The sequence below is a fragment of the Nakaseomyces bracarensis genome (assembly GCF_045282275.1).
Source record: "Nakaseomyces bracarensis strain CBM3 chromosome Unknown Scaff7_0, whole genome shotgun sequence".
NCBI classification, from domain to species: Eukaryota; Fungi; Ascomycota; class Saccharomycetes; order Saccharomycetales; family Saccharomycetaceae; genus Nakaseomyces; species Nakaseomyces bracarensis.
This window is the reverse complement of record NW_027263968.1, coordinates 360,361-379,394: the sequence shown is the minus strand read 5'-3', so window position 1 is coordinate 379,394 and position 19,034 is coordinate 360,361. Positions and strand designations below refer to the sequence as shown.

General features: G+C 38.6%; 10 protein-coding genes across 10 annotated transcripts; 6 read left to right on the top strand and 4 right to left on the bottom strand.

Annotated features, from left to right (window-relative positions):
* Positions 1-979: 979 nt before the first annotated feature.
* On the bottom strand, positions 980-2,116 carry MPS2 (Mps2p; the record flags this gene model as incomplete). Its single annotated transcript, XM_071051793.1, has 1 exon — positions 980-2,116. The coding sequence occupies one exon, from the start codon at positions 2,114-2,116 to the stop codon at positions 980-982; it is 1,137 nt and encodes a 378-aa protein (XP_070907183.1).
* Positions 2,117-2,602: 486 nt separating this feature from the next.
* HSF1 (stress-responsive transcription factor HSF1) lies at positions 2,603-4,756 on the top strand (the record flags this gene model as incomplete). Its single annotated transcript, XM_071051792.1, has 1 exon — positions 2,603-4,756. One exon carries the CDS (start codon positions 2,603-2,605, stop codon positions 4,754-4,756), a length of 2,154 nt encoding a protein of 717 aa, XP_070907182.1.
* Positions 4,757-6,211: 1,455 nt separating this feature from the next.
* On the top strand, positions 6,212-7,933 carry AFT1 (DNA-binding transcription factor AFT1; the record flags this gene model as incomplete). The annotated part of the gene is made up of 1 exon (XM_071051791.1): positions 6,212-7,933. The coding sequence occupies one exon, from the start codon at positions 6,212-6,214 to the stop codon at positions 7,931-7,933; it is 1,722 nt and encodes a 573-aa protein (XP_070907181.1).
* A 424-nt stretch (positions 7,934-8,357) lies between these two features.
* Positions 8,358-8,726, bottom strand: RPB9 (DNA-directed RNA polymerase II core subunit RPB9; the record flags this gene model as incomplete). Its single annotated transcript, XM_071051790.1, has 1 exon — positions 8,358-8,726. The coding sequence occupies one exon, from the start codon at positions 8,724-8,726 to the stop codon at positions 8,358-8,360; it is 369 nt and encodes a 122-aa protein (XP_070907180.1).
* Positions 8,727-9,043: 317 nt separating this feature from the next.
* Positions 9,044-9,580, top strand: MNP1 (mitochondrial 54S ribosomal protein bL12m; the record flags this gene model as incomplete). The annotated part of the gene is made up of 1 exon (XM_071051789.1): positions 9,044-9,580. One exon carries the CDS (start codon positions 9,044-9,046, stop codon positions 9,578-9,580), a length of 537 nt encoding a protein of 178 aa, XP_070907179.1.
* Positions 9,581-10,793: 1,213 nt separating this feature from the next.
* Positions 10,794-12,272, bottom strand: HRR25 (serine/threonine protein kinase HRR25; the record flags this gene model as incomplete). The annotated part of the gene is made up of 1 exon (XM_071051788.1): positions 10,794-12,272. The coding sequence occupies one exon, from the start codon at positions 12,270-12,272 to the stop codon at positions 10,794-10,796; it is 1,479 nt and encodes a 492-aa protein (XP_070907178.1).
* A 360-nt stretch (positions 12,273-12,632) lies between these two features.
* SPO1 (putative carboxylic ester hydrolase) lies at positions 12,633-14,591 on the top strand (the record flags this gene model as incomplete). The annotated part of the gene is made up of 1 exon (XM_071051787.1): positions 12,633-14,591. One exon carries the CDS (start codon positions 12,633-12,635, stop codon positions 14,589-14,591), a length of 1,959 nt encoding a protein of 652 aa, XP_070907177.1.
* A 289-nt stretch (positions 14,592-14,880) lies between these two features.
* On the top strand, positions 14,881-15,570 carry SSP120 (nucleobindin SSP120; the record flags this gene model as incomplete). Its single annotated transcript, XM_071051786.1, has 1 exon — positions 14,881-15,570. The coding sequence occupies one exon, from the start codon at positions 14,881-14,883 to the stop codon at positions 15,568-15,570; it is 690 nt and encodes a 229-aa protein (XP_070907176.1).
* Positions 15,571-15,848: 278 nt separating this feature from the next.
* RNJ42_01620 (uncharacterized protein) lies at positions 15,849-17,309 on the bottom strand (the record flags this gene model as incomplete). The annotated part of the gene is made up of 1 exon (XM_071051785.1): positions 15,849-17,309. The coding sequence occupies one exon, from the start codon at positions 17,307-17,309 to the stop codon at positions 15,849-15,851; it is 1,461 nt and encodes a 486-aa protein (XP_070907175.1).
* Positions 17,310-18,063: 754 nt separating this feature from the next.
* Positions 18,064-18,789, top strand: PYP1 (putative phosphoric monoester hydrolase; the record flags this gene model as incomplete). The annotated part of the gene is made up of 1 exon (XM_071051784.1): positions 18,064-18,789. One exon carries the CDS (start codon positions 18,064-18,066, stop codon positions 18,787-18,789), a length of 726 nt encoding a protein of 241 aa, XP_070907174.1.
* Positions 18,790-19,034: the final 245 nt, after the last annotated feature.

Sequence of the window (19,034 nt, the reverse complement as noted above, 5' to 3'; positions counted from 1 at the left end):
TCTTCATCATTAAAGAATTCAATATTTTTTTCTTTCTTTCATTATTTTCTTTTGCAAGAGAGAAGTCACTTTTTTAAAAAAAAAAATATAAATTACATTGGAATAATATTCCAATGTAATTGCAGTAGCCATACTGCCAATTATTTTATAAAAAGAGTGACAGTGTCAGTGACAAATGGGTAAGCCCCACTTGTTTTATTTAGTTTATCAATTAGCAGAAGAAAATAAAGAGGGTTTACAGATGGCAAAAAAAAAACTCAACAAATGGAAAACAAGAACATGTGAAATTTATATATTTCATATTGTTTATATATTAAATTTTTTTTATTGCGTTGTAAAAAAATTTTTTTTTCCATGTATCTTCGTTCAAAATACATTGATATATCTTTTTAGGGTTTAGCCTGCGTCCTCTATCTCTTTCAGCTACGTATTTCACGCTCTTCAGCTACGTCTTTCACACTCTTCAGCATGTCTTTCTGTCTTCTCAGCATGTCTTCCACACTCTTCCACCTTTCGCTACTGTAATTATTATATAACTACATCTCTGTATAATCAAGTGTCTATAAAATATTATTATCAATGGATCAGTCCCGAAAGATGGTGTAATTTAAGTAGACAACATCGTGTTATACACTAGTCACTTTTAAAAGCTGTCGAAAAATCGACTGTTTGTCATCACTTTCCAATAATAATAATTAAATCAAGAAAAAAACAGAATTCTTTTTCAATTAATACGGTGTACTCACCATATACAAATTGAAAGAGTATAGTTTATTTGGTTTGTTATACTAAATCGCAACATTTAGAATATTTTAAAATTGGCAATACATAAGGGCAGTCAAATATATAACAAACTAGTCTTGGCTTTATATACCTCGAAGAATCACAAACAAAAAAATTAAAAAAAAAAACTGAAAAAAAAACAAATTTCTTCGTTAACTGCTATATCACATGTACCAGTTCTTTTTCCAATTAGGGTTTACATGTTAAATACTCTATTGTATGCATCTGATTCTGCATGTGTTGGAGGTGAAGTAGAGCTGATCGTGTCTTTGAAAGCCCAAACTAGTCTACTGATGAAGTTGTTGCGTTCCCACCAAGACAGGGCCAGCCCGTCGACTTCTTCGTTCGGTGATAGAATGGGAAATCTGATGAACCATACAAGCCACAAGGTAGCCATTACCAGAGCAAATTTAGTTATTATTCCAGAACTAGTGCTGGCATTAGTATCACTTTTTTTCTGCGATGATAGTATTGTGGTGCTCAATGGTTTGTTACTGATTCTGTCTCGGAGTTCTCTAATCATCTTGTTTTGTTCCTGTAGTTTCAATTTTAATTCCTGGATAAACGCATCTTGTTTGACGTGGATCTGGGGCTTGGGTTTCCTTTGCAGTGATCGTTCGTATTCCTGGCTCAACGTCTGGTACTTCTCCCTGTATATCTGGAGGCTGGTGTTCAGTTGGGCAACCATCTGCTCGCGTTCCTTGATTAGCTGGTCCTTGTCATCAACCTCTTTCTTCATCGTCTGCACCTGTAATTCCAGGCTCTTATATTTCCTATCCATCCTATGAGGAGAATCAGCAGGTGATTTCACTGTATTTTGGAATAAATGAACTCGGGCGGGACTCTCCCTCTCCCATAACCTGCTCTGTTCTCTCTCTTTCTCCTTGGTGGTCGATGCGGGCATCGGATTCACTTGCAACTGCAACTGATCTATAAACTCCTTGGGAAACCCATCAACACCTTCAAACACAGATCCTATTACTTCATCAAACCCTTTACCAACTAATCTAGTGAACATCTCTGAAAACGCCTTCTTGTACACCTTGTAGTACGGCGTCTCCTTGGCGAACGTGTCCAGCACATCCATATAAATTTGTCCCAGCATTGGGAACTTCAATTTGCCATTGAACACCGGAAACCCCACACTCAGATCCCGTATCACACCTTCACACCTCGTGATAAACTTAACCATATCCCTTGCATATATGAAAGGTTCAGACCCAGACCCACTGGAAACAGATCCAGCATTATACGTGACAGCATCAGAACCGAGTTCCCGCCAAACCCGCTCGAATAACAACGCAGGAACATCAACATCTGTACTCAAACTCATCTTAAATCGTTTACGCGTAATTGCCAGTTCTTGGTCGCATACGCATTGCTAGTTGATACAATATATATAGCTGCTAGTATGGTAGAGATCTAAATATAAAACAGGGAAATATCAACAAATACGTTACCCGGATTCCACATTATTATGTTACCCGGATATTATGTTACCCGGATCGAAATTTTTGCCAAAAATTTTTTTTTTTTTTGCTTTCGGCAGCGATGAAAGAGCGATGGACAAAAAAACCGGTTTTGTTAGAAGAAAAAAGCAATATTAAGGATATAAAGTAGTTAACACCAGCGGTTAAGTTTCGATCTTTCCCAGATCTCTACTTATCACTGGATCTTTGAAAGGGTGAGGAATAAGGAACTATAAGATAATAACTACGTCTTGTAGAGGAGTAACAAATTGAAGAAGGAGAGAAAGAGAGATAGAAGTAATAAGGAACAAAGATATAAAAAAAAAGGGTAAACAACAAGGTCATAAATAATGGAGAAGAACGAGTTATTACGGGATGGATTATTGGATGAGAATGAGATTGAGAATATGTTGATCAATCCTTTGTTTACTCCGTCTCCTCAGGAGTCCGGAGGAGATGACGGTGAGGTTGAGGATATTATCAATCCATCTATAGACCAGTACGTATCTACGCCGAAGCAGGACCAAGGAGAAAATAATAGTCCCAACAACAAGGTTGTGAGTATTATACGGAAAAACTATAACGGACCTAAAGGGCATGATGATGAGAGCCGGAACTTCAGGAATCAATTCCACGACTTGTTCGATGAGTATCACGATACTGCAGACGGTAAGCAGGGCAGTAGTAATATTAATAGCAAACACGATAACAGCGGTAGTACTAGCGGCGGTGGGGGCAGTGGTGTGAATAGTAATATTAGCGGCACAGGTGTTAATGACGGCAATATGACCAACCAGGAATTATACTCGTCGCACCTGCTCCGTGGGGCACTGGCTTCTCCGGGTCACACAGGGAAAGCTCAGCGGTTAATGCCTTATAGTAGCAATAACAACAATGGATCTAAGGTTAATAGTGCCCAGATACAAGAACACAGTAATGATAACAATACGGGAAGTGGATCAGGAACTAGTGGTATAAATAGACGGTTCCAAAATAAGACGAGGCCAGCGTTTGTGAATAAAGTTTGGAGCATGATCAATGACCCTGCAAACTCACACCTAATACAATGGGCTGATGATGGATTATCTCTCATAGTTACGCATAGAGAACAGTTCGTCCACGAGATACTCCCGAAATATTTCAAACACTCAAATTTTGCTTCATTTGTTAGACAACTGAATATGTACGGCTGGCATAAGGTACAAGATGTTAAATCTGGTTCAATACAGAGCAGTTCAGATGACAGGTGGCAGTTCGAGAACGAGTTTTTCATCAGAGGTCGAGAAGATTTGCTAAACAACATTGTACGGCAAAAGGGTACTACCAACCAACAGACTGGTGGAATCGGACAGGGAAGTTCAAATGCTAATCTAAATTTCACTAACGGTAGCCAATTGAGGAGTCTGCCGAACCTTTCCGGTACTACCTTAAGATTAATGAATGAAGCAAGTATGGGCAACACTATGGACGTTACAGCGATATTGGGGGAGCTAGAACAGATTAAGTTCAATCAAATAGCTTTATCCAAGGATTTGATGCGCATTAACAAGGACAATGAACTACTATGGAAAGAAAATATGATGGCAAGAGAAAGACATCGTACTCAGCAACAAGCTTTGGAAAAGATATTCAAATTTTTACGTACAGTGGTCCCACATGCAGACCAGAAATTACTTATGGATGCAAAAACTGTAGCAAATGGCGGTTCAGGTGTAGATATGAATGGTCCGACTAATACGAATTCCGGGAATAATGTCGATATGTATGATAATAGCCACCGTTTTGACAGCGACCTTGGCAATCTGTTTGATGCTGAGCACTTCATGCCAGATGATGATATTACTAAACGTCGTGCACGTTATTTACTGAAAAACAGGGCTATGAGCAGCACCAGCTCTAATACTAGCCCTGGAATGTTGAACAAACATAATGATAGTAGTGGCCGTATTTCTGAAATTCCATTTGAAGAAGAAGATGAAGAGAAGAAGAACTCATCAGATGAAGACAGTATTGAGGAGATATCTAATGTTGTTTCCCCAGAACAGGAGTTCCATGACCTTAAGGCCAACCTCCATGAACAAGAGGCACGTATCAAACACCTAGAGCAACTGGTTGAGACCCAAGATGCCTTACAGCAGCAAACACTACAGAATAATGCCACATTGCTCCATCAACATCAACAACATCAACAGCAACAGCAACAGCAACAGGAAACGCAAAACAACAATGCGACTTTACTACAAGAACAAGAGCATAACCCATTAAATATCAATGATAACTCTTCATTGCCACACATAGAAAACATAGTATCACCAGGTAAAACCATGGACGCCCTGGGAATGTCCCCACAGACACACAATGTCATGACCCCACTAGGAGATATCACAAGCTACCCAGCATTCGATATCTCAGATTACTTGAACAGCTCCCAGGCTCAAACTCCAATAACACATGAACCGCCACAGCTTGAAGAGAACCCAACTAAAAAGAAACGCACTATATGAGCTTGTGTTACTTATTGTATTTATTTCTATGTGTCACTTGACAACCTACGGTAACGTGAACCTATATCCTTAACGACGGACCAATATCGAAATCTCGTACTATTTCGAAATATAATACCACTCTGTCTTCTATTATCGAAAAGTTCTATGTTCCACTCGTTCATCCAATAAATACCGAAATACAGAAATACGCGTACAACCTGTCGTTTGCACTTTGATAAGTTCTATTTTATTTTATTTTATTTTTTTTTTTTTTTTTTTTGAAATTTTTCTGCAAAAGTGCACCCATGAATTTCGGTTTTTTTTCTTAGTGCTTTAGCCCTGCAGCGAGGAGTAGGCAAAAATGGCAGTATTATATGACAAGAAAAAAAAAAATTAATAAAAAACTACAAATTAAGAGACTAGAAGGAACTTGATACCGAGTTTGACTATATTCGAAAGAGACAATGAAGAGATCATAACGAATAAACTCCGCAGGGGGAAATAAAGGAAAGAAAAGCTACAACAAAAATCAAGAAACGAAGAGAAGTTATTTGGACATCGGGAGGAAGCCGAGTTTGGAAAGGTGCCATTTTCTAATTGGATAGAAGTATTGGAAAGCAAAGAAGAAAAAAAGTATTTACTCTTTTACTTTGTTCTTTTCAGAAACTGCTTATTTTATTCATTAAGTCATTGAAAAAAAAAAAATACAAGGCAGCGATAAGTTACGATTAGAAAGCAAGCTATTAATAACAACAATAACAAAAAACAACCACTGCCATTTAGAGGATATAATCTTATAAGGGATTATTATAACTAGCTGTCAAAGAATAAAAAAAAAAACACAAGACAAAGCATTAGTTATTGGATAAAAGTTTGTGATATTAAAAAGCTTATAGGAGGGTTTTCAATAAAAAAAAATCATTAATTATTACCGATAAGAAAAAAAGAAGAAGATTTAAATAGGTATTTGACGTCTTCTGCTCTTTTTATGTCTTTATTTTAAGCTTAGAAAGAGAAAAAATTGAATACCTTTTTACAATAACAACGATAACAACGTTGATTGGAATTATAATATAGTTGTCCGGCGATAACTGTTTATTTTATTTCATTTCATTTTTTTTTTAGTTTTGTTACCATTATTCTTTTTATTTTATCAATATTAACTATTTTCTTGCTTAAAGTAGAGGGTTAATATTTCTAAAACGAAAAGGAGTAATATAAAGAACAAAATAATAAAAAAGAGGAAATACAAAATAACAACAGTTGTCTCAAAGACCTTATTTCAGGGCACAATAGGCAAAGGAAATTTTTTTTTTTAATATCCACATAGGACCAAGTATCATTTTATTTCCCATTTCGTCATACATCATTTACGAGTTTTAATATATTATTATTAGAATTAGTTTTTTTTTATTTTATTTTTATTTTGTCCGAGCTTGGTTAATTACCATTACAGTTTAATAATATGCACCTATGAATGCAGACCAACTTATACATTTGGATTCAGTTCCTAATTTTGAAGACAAGAACGACATTAAACCATGGTTACAGAAGATATTTTACCCACAGGGGATTGAACTGGTGATAGAGAGATCAGACAGCTTAAAAGTAGTGTTTAAGTGTAAAGCTGCAAAACGAGGGAGAAGAAGTCTCCAGGACATGACTCCTGAGGAGAAGCAGAGACAAGAAGAGTTAGCCCGTGAACATGAAAAACGGCGGAAGAACAGCAAGCGGAGTGTCTCCAAATTCAATCATTGTCCATTCAGGGTCAGAGCTACGTATTCTTTGAAGAGGAAGAAATGGAGTATAGTGGTGTTAAACAACTCGCACTCGCATTCCTTGAGGTTTAATCCCGAGTCAGATGAGTACAAGAAGTTTAAAGAGCGACTCCGAAGTGAAAATGACATCGAGGCGATTAAGAAATTCGATGAGCTTGAGTACAGGACGCGAAATAACTTACCGCTGCCAACCGCCATAATACCTTGTGATTGTGGGCTCACGAATGAAGTGAAGAGTTTCGATGTCGTGCTACCGAAAACTACCACTACAAAGCCATATTCTGACACTAAATCCAATAAAACCAGTGACGAAGAAGATGAGGATGGTAGTGACGTAGCAAATTCAGATTGGTCAGATGACTCCCTCAAGAAAGTACTGAAAGACGCAGATGAAGAGAACTGTACCTTTTTGACTAACTTAAAACGGTCTAGCGCTGTATTCAAGAAAGCCAAAGGCGCAAAACGTCTCAAACCTAAGCATATGCAGTCGAGTAGCTCAGATGTTCTGCGAAAGAACTTGTTACTAAAGGCAAATCAAATATATCATAGCGATTCGACCGTAAATTCACCTGTACAAGATTCTTTTACAAACATCTTCAGTGATAATATTACTTCTATCTCTGCACCAGAGTTATCGATTGGAAATAGTACTGCCTCAGAGACACATAAGCGTCACGATAGCGATGCAAGTCAACAAGAAAGTACAAATTTCAACGATTTTATTGACGACCCATTCACGATGGGTGCTTCTGGCTCAGGACTGGAGTTTCAACCGTTTACTGTATCTAATCTCGATGATGCAGTGACTGATTTAAACGAAATCGATTTTACGAACATATTTTCTAAGTCTTTTTCAGGTGCAGTTCATAAGACCGCTCACCTACCAGCTAATAATACGAATAACAATACGCCAGCGACCGGGGCTGTGAGGCCATACAATTCATCCTCGCTGGCTACACCTCACGTCCCACTGAAGAACGCATATGATGGTCTAGATGATTGTTGGTCGATGTTTTTTTCGCCATCAAGTCAACCTAATGAATCACCCTTTGACATATCGCCACCATCACCTAATATGACCGATAGGTTCTTGAAGCACAACGATTCCACTGATGAAGGTATGAACTATCAACACCAAAGCCCAAATAACACTGTCTTCTTTAAACCAGAAGCTAACAACACTTTCAAACAAGGTATGAACAATGACACTTTATTCGATAAATTACTTAACAAAGAAATCACCACTTTGAACGAACTCTCAGATATGAAGGATATATCTACCACCCCAGTAGAATCTTCTATTGGGAATATAGATTCATCAGTTCATAATACAAGTAACAACGGAGCTTGGTCTATGGACATGCACCGATCTGTCAACGAGAGCTTTTTAAAGTTGGAAGATGAACACATAGTTTAAAGGTAAAACCGGAAACATTAAAATGTAAAGTACCTATTGTTTTATTCCCCTCAATATTATTCCTCCGTGTAAAAGGGTGGAGTAATAGAAACGTGCTCTTTGCTACCTCAACCATGTCCTCGTTAATATAATATATACAAATATATTAAACTCTTCTTGTTTTCCAGTTTTTTTTTGTAAATAAACGAATAATTAAAATAAATATTTCAAGAGAGATTCACATACTTATTTTGTTTGTTAGGTCGGGGGGTCTGTGTCAGTGCAGTTATATCATTGTCTATATGTCTGTTTAAAGCTTTAATTTATATAGGGAACATACGTATTTTAAAAATAGACAGGAGTAGGAAGTTGAAAGGGATTTAATACTATAATACAGATTCGAGTAAGGGGGAGATAGTGAAAAACTATTTCTAGCAAGCTTTATCTATTCGAATTGAGTTCTTTTGTTCTTTTGGTCAGAAGTGAAAATGTGAGAACATGCCAGACACACAAAGAAGAGAACCATACTGGTATCCTTCCTCCTCTGTTGCGATTGGAAGAAGACGTTCTCCCTCGAGTGACACTTTGGACACTCACGGTCAGACCTCGGAAGTGTGGGATCAGACCCAATATCTTGCACCACACCAGCTGTCTCACCAATATTTGTAATCAATTCGTGACGATACACAAGAGGAGCACCTGCTTCCTCAATATATGAACACGTACGGCACTCAAACAGTAACCTATTATTCTCCTTATCCTCACGGGGATACAACATATTGTTACAGTCTCGACAGAAACGAAATGTAGTCATTGTTTAATTATAGTATTTTTTTTTGTAGTAATCAGCGGTTGGTCAAAATCAACGTACTGTAGCAATTGTAGAACTAATAATCAGTATTATATGCCAATATCCCAAATAATGCCAATAGTCCTTATATGCCAATTATGATATCCATAGTTCAAATTTCATCAACTTTTTTTTTTTTCACCAATTTTTTTTTTTCCACCAAATTTTTCAATTTCTTGCTTTCATCCCTTCCAAAGGACAAAGAAGCTTTTTATAAAAGGCTATCAACAAAAGTCGTAAACCTGATTAGAGGATAGATAGAAGAAAGAAAGTAAATAAGAATGTCGTTCCGTATTGTTGCCAGAAGTGCTGCTGCTCCTCGTTTGTCCAGGTTTGTTGTTAGGCCAATTTTGAGCCGTTTCAACAGCACTGCCAGTGCAACCACTGCCACTGGTGCTAGCACCAGTGTTGATCCAAAGATTAGTCAGATTGTGGATGATATTTCGAAATTGACGTTGTTAGAGACAGCCTCGCTGGTTACTGAGTTGAAGCAGAAGTTGAACATCGCTGATATCTCGTTTCCTGCTGCAGGTGCTGCACCAGCAGCACCAGCTGCAGCAACAGAGGCAGCAGAGGAGGCCGAGGAGGCTAAGCCAGAGGAGAAGACCGTCTTTAGTATTAAGTTGGAGTCATTTGATGCGAAGACTAAGGCTAAGGTTATTAAGGAGATCAAGGGTCTGCTGGGCCTGTCCTTAGTTGAAGCCAAGAAGTTCGTGGAGGCTGCTCCTAAGGTATTGAAGGATAACGTAGCTAAAGAGGACGCCGATAAGATAAAGACTACTTTGGAAGGTCTTGGTGCCAAGGTTACCTTAGAATGATTAAATTGTCTTTGTTATATTTTTAATAATAAAAATGGTGAAAACAAAAATTGTCATTACAATTCCTCCTGTATAAAAAGAAACAAATCAAAACATTCAACCACAACACAAAGTATTATTGGATTCATATAAAAAGAAATCCCCTGTAAATAATAAAATTCGACTTGTTTAAGATAAAAGAAACTTGAACTGAGAATCCTTATTTAGAAAAGGAATGGCTGCATTATTCTCCTTTCTTCATTGATTCCTATAAATAATATATACATATATTAATCGAATATTCTAAAATAAAAAACAAATAAACAAACAAACTAAACAAGCAAAATGATCGAATGACGGTACTATTTTGGTTTAATAGTTATTAAGTGATGTATTCAATCAATAATAAATACTACGTCAAAAAAAAACAAAACAAAACGAGAAAGTACATATACATTAAAATTTAAGTTTATCAGGATATTTAGTAGTATATCACAGATAATGGTGTTATTGGTTTAAGAGGTACGCAAAATGGATTAAGTAACGTTATGCTGGGTACAATTGAGTAGTCGCGTAAAAAGAACTATATGATCTTTTCTTCAATTATGAAATCTAATCTTGAATAACCAGCAAAGGTATTTAGAAAAGCGTAATCAAAAGAATACAAAGAATAAAAGGGAAAGGTATAAAATAATGCATATATTGGTAATTTCAATAATTATGAGACAATATTATTATAATCGAAACCACCAGTGTTTCCAGAATTATATTGATGAAAAAACAACAACAAAATGTACTAATTATTAAAAAAAAAGAAAAAGACATTAAATTAACTCTAATAAAATATTATAATCATGCCCCAGATTTTTTATATCCTTTTTTTCTCTGTTCACTTTCAATTAGTCTACTCTACGTAGGGTACATCGGAGATTCCATGCAATTGACAAACTGCACACCTTCTTTGATCATTACTTTATATAATTTTTCTTCAAATTGTTTTTTTATGCAATTTTGATCGAACTTCCTCAAGTTTATCGTCTGCTAACCTTTTTCAATTTATCTATAACGTGGATATCTGTCGTTTCTAAAACTTTCGAGATCATTAGAAAGGGCCAAATCCAAAAAGTAAAAAATTAATTAATAAAAAAGAAAAAAAGAAGTAATAAGGTTATTAACATAACCAAACAATAGAGGAGGAAGGTTTATATTTTATTTTTTTGTTCTATTATTTCCATCATAGCCATATGTTATCACCACCAGAAGGTTTGGAGTTTTGTGGAGATAGGTTTTGTTGTTGAGCTTGTCCTTGCTGCTGTTGGATATTAGGAGGATAATGCGTTGCTCTAGTTACTGGTTCGGCCTGTGGTACGAATTGACCCTGTGTTTCTTTCCTCTGTCTTTGTAGTAAAGGCTCGGGTCCTTGTGCCGGCATTTGTTCTTGTACCATTTCGTTTGAAGCTAGTGGTTGCATCCTCCCTTGCTGTTGTGGTTGTTGCTGACCTTGTTGTTGCTTCAAGTTCTCCATCCCTTTGTCAATGGCACTCAAAAGCTCAGGAGGTAGTGATGCAGCGGCATTACTATTTTGAGTAGTCTGTTGCTTAATCTCTTCAGGGGTAGGATAATGTTTATCGTCATTCTTGCAATAATGGAAATGGCTAGCGAACTTCTTCATTGCTAGCAACTTAACTTTATTAAACGAGTCATTCTTACTATCTTTGCTAGTAGCTGTATTACTATTATTGTTGCTTCCATCATTATCAGCAGTGGTAGACACAGTAGCGGTGTCTACCATAAGGATATCCTTTTGTTTTTCAACCATGGCCTTAGTATACCTTAGCATAGTCCAGTCGAACAAGTGGTCGTTATGATATTCCAACTTGATGCTTAGATCCTTGAAAAGTCTTGCCAAGTATAAGTAGTCAGGTCTCTCGTCGAACTTCAAGTTTCTACAGTAGTTCATGTACTCGGAAAACTCCAAGGGCAGACCTGCACACAGAGTCTCAATGCTAATGCATAGCTTCTTCTCCAATATACGGTCGTATTTTTGCTTCTTAGTTGTGGCCTTCAAACCTTGCCATGGTAACGACCCCTTGCAGAAGTAGATTAACATGTACCCCAGAGACTCCAAGTCGTCTCTTCTACTCTGTTCGATACCTAAATGTGTGTTGACACTCGCATAACGCGCAGTACCGGTCAAAGACTTGTTCTCCCTGTAAGGGATGTGACGGTGCGTGTTGAAGTCTCTGTACTTCTTGGACAGACCGAAGTCAATAACGTGCACGGTGGATCCGCGACGCCCAACACCCATCAAGAAGTTATCCGGTTTGATATCTCTATGTATGAATGATCTCCCATGAATATATTGAACACGGCAGATCATCTGCAATGCCAGCATTATCACAGTCTTGAAGGAGAACTTCCTGTGACAGTAGTTGAAAAGGTCCTCCAGCGACGGGCCCAGTAGATCAATAACCATCGCATTATACTCCCCTTCACGCCCAAACCAACGAATAAACGGAATACCAACACCACCACTCAGGTACTTGTACACACGAGACTCATAGTCCAGCTGCGGATGTCTCGACCGAATAGACTCCAACTTGATCGCAACCTCCTCACCACTAATCAAATTCGTACCATGGTAAATATCACCAAACGAACCACTCCCAATCTTCCTACCAATTCTAAACTTCCTCCCAACACGTAAATCCATTTTCTATATATTCAGGTTCTTTTTTATTTTATTTTAATTTGCTTTACTAATTTTTTTTTAATCCAGTTTCTTTTCCAGTAATGCTTTAACTCTTCTTGCCGTAGGTAACTGTATATATCTCTTTCCAACTCTTATGCCTAATCAATTGTACCTTCTCATGCCCCAATGAATAAAACACAAAAACCTTGTCCCAGAAATCCTTCATGATGTTTATTAATTTTTTTTTGGCATCGCACACAAAAAAAAATTTTTTTTTCTACCTCGTTGTATACGTCACGTGATAATATATGATCCAATGCCAGCCAGTGTTGAAGCAACTTGAATTAGACCACTTTATTAGCCGAATTGGATCAGCAAACAATGTCTGAGAGTATATCATGGTTATGGGCTTGGCCCTGTCTTTGTCCTTGCCGCAGTGCCAGTGCTGGCCCCAGAGCCAGCCCCAGAGCTGGTGCCGGGGCTATTCTTAATGGCAACAGCTCATGTTTCTTTATATGGATGTGGGCTCTCTTTCTGGGTCTCAGTCTTGGTATTCCTGTAGAAGTGCAGTGTCCTGGGCCTCTGGTACGTGACAGTATTCAGGGGTTTCTGTGCGATTCTGAGGTTGTGTATACGAGCAGGAAACTCGTTAACAACCGGGTCTCAATGCAACAGTATCTTGCCACAACAACACCCAATGCTACATGTAATGGTGATGACGCCGTTATAACCTTGGGTCCAGGTGTTCCTGTGCCGCGAATTGGCGTGGCGCTGTCTGGCGGCGGTTACAGGTCCATGCTCACGAGCACTGGGTTTATGACTGGGATGCACGATATCGGTCTAATGCAGTGCACAGACTATATATCGGGAGTATCTGGCGGAAGCTGGGCTATCATGGACCTTGTGCTGAGCGGGTTTGACCCCGCTCGGCTTCTAGAACACTGGGATCTTAGCAGGAGCCTCCTGCCTGGGATACCGGAGATAGATGTACGCACAGATGATGACCTTATTAGCAATAATGAGTTCACAAAACTCTCCAAGCGCCATATATCTTCAAGGCCAAGCGCTGACCTTAGAGCGTCAACACCAAATCCACCTGCCGCCCTGGGAATCACCATGTTGCTAAAGTTGAAGCAACTTTTATTCCAGAACAGCAGCATTGCTACGAACTCAGACTCATTTCTCGAACAGTTGAAGCATTTCAAAGAGAATGTGGAGTTTTATATAGACCTTCACTTGGGCGTACGGCCCAAGAAGATGGCTGGTTTCCCAGTATCCTTCACGGATTACTGGGCGCAGTCACTAATGAAGAACACCAACAGCTTCGACGTAACTTTTAACAAGGCGGTTACTGAGAGTGCCAGGTTCAAAAACCACACGGCACCCGTGCCCATTATCGTTGCTACCAGCAGGACTGGAAGCAGGAAGAACGTTATATTTGAGTTCACGCCCTGGGAATTTGGATCCTGGGACTCACAGGTGAGTCTCTTCATGAAATTACAGTACTTAGGGTCCAGTATCACCAACGGTACAGCGGTTAAGTGTTTCAACGGGCTAGACCAGCTCGGGTATATAGCGGCCACGTCTTCGTCAGTCTTCAACAATGCTTTGGTATATGTATGGCGGCTAATTTCAAGGTCTTCTGTGGAGGCAGTCAAGGCAGTCAAGACGGTGATGTCAATATTTGGGCTAGGCGGCTCCATGAATCTAGAGTTGCTCGATGAAGATATTGAGCCGGGACTCGATACAGACTATGCAGTCTACAGGCATAATCCCTTCTACAAATACGAGAAGCGGGACAGCGAATTTACAGCATCTGACCATTTGTACCTCGTGGATGGCGGTGAAGACGGCGAGAACATCCCATTGCGGTCACTGCTGCCACGAAATTTGGACTTAGTGTTCATGTTAGATGTCAGCTCCGATGTGGATAACTACGCCAACGGCGACAAGTTGAAGAATGTCCTCCACCAGGTGAAAGTACAAGAAAGGATCACATACAAATACCCGACGACTATCCCGGAGAATTCACCACTAATCCTCGGTTGTCATTTCCATCACAAGAAGAAGCTTGGCCATGACCATTTACCCCCTATACTCATATACCATGCGAACTTGCCCATCTATAACAACACAAACACATCAACTTTCAAGATGACCTACACCCCCGAGGAGATCGATGCCCTGCGAACTCACGGAAGAAACATGGTAACCAACTATCACGACTCGAAGTACGAAGGTTGTCTACGCTGTATCATAACCAAGAGATCCCTGGATCGATTACACAGGGCCCCGACAGACTATTGTCTTGACTGCTATAAGAACTACTGCTATTCATGAAAAAGAAGGAACAAAGAGAAAAGGGTGAGACGGCTCTGACAAGTACATTCAGCAGGCCAGTTATCAAGTTGATAATATACCGGTTCCATCTGTGCTTTGGTTGGGTTCCGTTTTATACCTTTTGACAGCATTTGGTTTATTTTTAGAATTTTTTTTTTTGTGCAAAACGAAAACAAACAAAAATCCCAAATCAGAAGATTAATTTATTTAAAATTGATCCAAACGATATAAAGGAATAGCTTAAACAGAAGGTAGTGAATCCAAATAAAAAAAAAATAACAAGAAAATAATGAAGTTGAGTGCTGTTATATATGCTGGTCTTGTGGCCTTTGCATTTGGTCATGGGAATGAGGATGTAAATGTAGAAGTTGCGAAGCCACCTAAGGGGAAGGAGTGGGAAGAGTGGCATATGGAGCAAGAGCATGAGTTGAAGAAGTATACTCCTGAGCAATTCTTTGCTTTACATGATATAAAGAAGAAAGGGTACTGGGATGAGAACGATATTCTTGCGTTATACGGGTTAAACCGTGGGGAGGTTGTTGGCTCTGGTGACGGTATGGGAGAACATGACAACTCTGAGCAGATAGACGAAGTTACTGCTAAGCGTGTTGTGAAATTTATCCTGGAGCTAGTGGATGTAGATGATGACACCAAGATCATGAAGCAGGAGTACTTGGATTTTGCAAAGAAGGGCAACAAGTTCCCAGATTTGGGTGTTGGTGTAGGTCACCACTCTGACTTTGAGCACGAGTACGAAATCCACCACTGGAACAAGTACCATAAGGATAACGATGAGTACGTAAAAAATGTACACAAGGAAGATATAGAACATGAATTACTTCATCACGAACACGAGATAGAACACGAGGAGAAAGTACAGAGAGGTGCTTCCAGAGGTACTGTCATTACCGATGATGAACTAGAAGCCAGAATTGAGTTGAAGAATATCCCAGAAAAGTTCAAGAATGGTTATTTCTAAAAATATAAAACGAATCGACAACAAAACTCATGACAGAAAAAAAAAAAAATATTAACCATTTGAGACCGCATCATTATATAACTATGTAATACATTTTTGACAGGTTTTTCAATTTTTTTTTACTGAAAAATAGAAGTTTGCTGCCAAAGTACATATCTATTTCCAACCTATGTTACACAGGTTTCTATCTTTTTTTTTTATTAATGCATTTATTTTATATTTTAGAAGACTCATAGCTTTTTATTTTATTTTATTTTGAATATTGATTTCAGACCAACTCATGAAGCTATCTTTTCTAGCACCTGTGCTAGGGCATCATTTTCCATCTTATCACCTTCAATGATATGACATCTAATGCCCTTTTTAGACAACTGTGTCTCGTTCATTTTAATTTCACCTTCAGATAAGAAGACAATATCGGTAAAGAAATCCTTCCATTCTAGATTCTTAGATTTCGAAGAGCTTCTATGGATGCCTTTGTGTTTCCTGTAATTAATAATAGCCCTAGACATTGAGTCGACCAGTATTTTGATGTATGCTGAACCAGACATGAAGAATGTTTCTCTATCATATTTGTTATTTACAAGAAGAACTTTCTTCAAATTTTTGGTTTCACAAATAACATCGGCTATATTACCAAGAATAACAACAGGTAACAGACTTGTCATTAGAGAACCAATGGAATAAACTAACATATCGGCTTTCTTGATTTTAGATACAACTCTTGGGTTACCTATAGGCCTAATTTCCTCACCATATGGATTAATGTATAAAATTCTCTTAATCGGAGCAGGTAATGTACAATCATCCATTTTGTCAAAGTTTATCTGGGATTCCTTCAAAACTGGTAATATAGAGATTGGATTTGCAAACTCCTCTTCCTCGGTATCAGTAAAATCGTTCATATTCTGACTCTCTAACAGCCCGCCTAAGTCTGGAACAGGACTCTCGCTCGGTTTACCTGATTCAGAATCATTATTTATCAGTTGTACAAATTTATCCTTCATTATGACAGATGGTGTTGCATCACCACTAATTGATGACTCTTCATCCGAGTTGGTCAGTCTCATTTTTTTGTTTCGAGGTGTCTCATTGCCAGCAGCTTGTCTCTTCAAGGGTTTTGAAGGGTGACTGATCTGTGATTGGCCAGTAATCACTTCTCCATTTAGCAGTAGTGCAGATATGTGGTGAGTATGATTAGTATTGATACATGGCACTACATTAAGGTGTGAACTGCAGCGACCCACCCGTAGCATCAACTCAATTGAGGCATCTAACGAGCCCAGAAACAAACGGACCCCAGTCAGAAATAAGTTACCGATAGAGGCCTTCTCGAAATGAAAGGGATTCGAGTTCTTACTTTTCTTCAATAATTCTGCCTGTACGTGTATTAAGAATGGCCGGCACATGTCACGGGACTCCACTGGAATATCAGTCCATATCTTATGAGCACCTTCTACCACTAGATTCCATTCAACTTTTGCCTCCAGTGGATCACTAGGGAGCCGGTAGCCAAACAAATGTGCTAAACTACTGTCCTGTATCAACCTCACTATACGTGATCGTATATCTCCGACTGCAGGACCACCCAGAACCCTCAATATCTCACTAGTAGAGCCACCGTTATCAGAAATAGGTAAAACATACGTCAAATCATCCCCTTTGTCGATAGATACTTGATTGAAACTGGGGGTCAACGAATTGGTCGCCGTACCACCTGAAAAGACCACTACTTTCATTATATCGCTGTAATTTTTTTATTATTAGCTCTGGGTGTATAGCAACAACCTACTCTACCCTTATTATATATTCCATGCATTAACAGAGCATTTTATATATCCAGTTCCATGCATTAGTATGGCTTGGAACTGCCCCTCAGCCCATTGAAGCCCCGCTTTTAAATTTATGCTAAGAAATAGAAGCTAATTAATAGTTGTTGTGCGAGATATTCACTGAACACACTGAACCACCCGCACAACATACACTACTTTCTCGAAGAATGTTTGGGTGCTGCAGAGTCTTCTATCCCTTGTACAGTTACTTCTGTGAGGTTCCTTCTCTTCTACTGCCCTTTCTCTCACACGTTCCTTCTATTGTTTCTAAACATGTAAATCATTTTTTTTTCGCTTTCATTTAATATTTCTCGAGTGCACTACGGAATATTCTAAGTACATCATGCTTCTAGAAGCTTTAAGAGTAAAAAGTAGAGAAGGCGATCGCAGGTTAATTTTAGGAACATTACGTCATAATGTATTTTTTTTGCACAGGGTCCTTAGAAACAGCTGTAGCAGTGTGTACATTTAGTGGAATCGTCGTTAATTTAAAAAATTGAAAAATTGAAAATTTTTTTGTTTATTCACTTGCTCCCTAACTTCTTTTTTTATTATTTCTGGTCTTAACTTTATTACAATTCTATTATAAGTGGATATATGTTGATCTAGAAGTAGGTAAAACTAAAAAAAAAAAAAAAGAAAATCACATATACATTCAACAATGGTCAAAGCTGTTATTTTCACTGATTTCGACGGTACTGTTACCAAGCAGGACTCCAATGACTACCTAACTGATACTCTTGGTTTCGGTAAGGAAGAGAGACTAAAGGTCTTTGAAGGTGTCTTGGATGGTACCAAGTCATTTAGACAAGGTTTCATGGAGATGTTGGAGTCTATCCACACTCCATTCCCAGAGTGTGTTAAGATTCTAGAGGAGAAGATTGAGCTAGACCCTGGTTTCAAGGACACTTTCCACTGGTCCCTAGACAACAATGTTCCTATCGTTGTTGTCTCCAGTGGTATGAAGCCAATTATCAAGGATCTGTTGACCAAGATGGTCGGTGAGGACTCCATCCACAAGCTGGACATTGTCTCCAATGAGGTCGACATCAAGGACAACCAGGAATGGGAGATTGTCTACAAGGACGAGAGTCCATTCGGTCACGACAAGTCCCGTACCATCAACGCTTACAAGAAACAGTTCGAAGCCGACCTAAAGGAAGGCGAGGAGAGACCAGTCTACTTCTACTGTGGTGACGGTGTCTCTGACTTGAGCGCTGCAAAGGAATGTGACTTGCTTTTCGCCAAGAGAGGTAAGGATCTAGTCACCTACTGTAAGAGAGAAAACGTGCCATACCACGAGTTCGACAGCTTTGCTGACATCCTAGCTAGGATGAAGGAAGTTCTTGCCGGTGAAAAGACTGTCACTGAATTGATGCAAAACTAATGACTAACAATATATAATACATTATAGAGATATAGATATTGAAAACCATCTGTTAATGATATATATAATAGAACCAACTTCAAAATCAACGTTTTTACTTATTATGATATGTCGGAGATAGTTTTGTTAGTAAGCCAATAAGGGCCTTTAAAAAAAATAAAAGCGGGGGAGGGGAAGGGGACAAGCTACTGGATAAAGGCAAAATGTCTATGAAATCTGTAAGTCTGTTATTATATAATTATTAA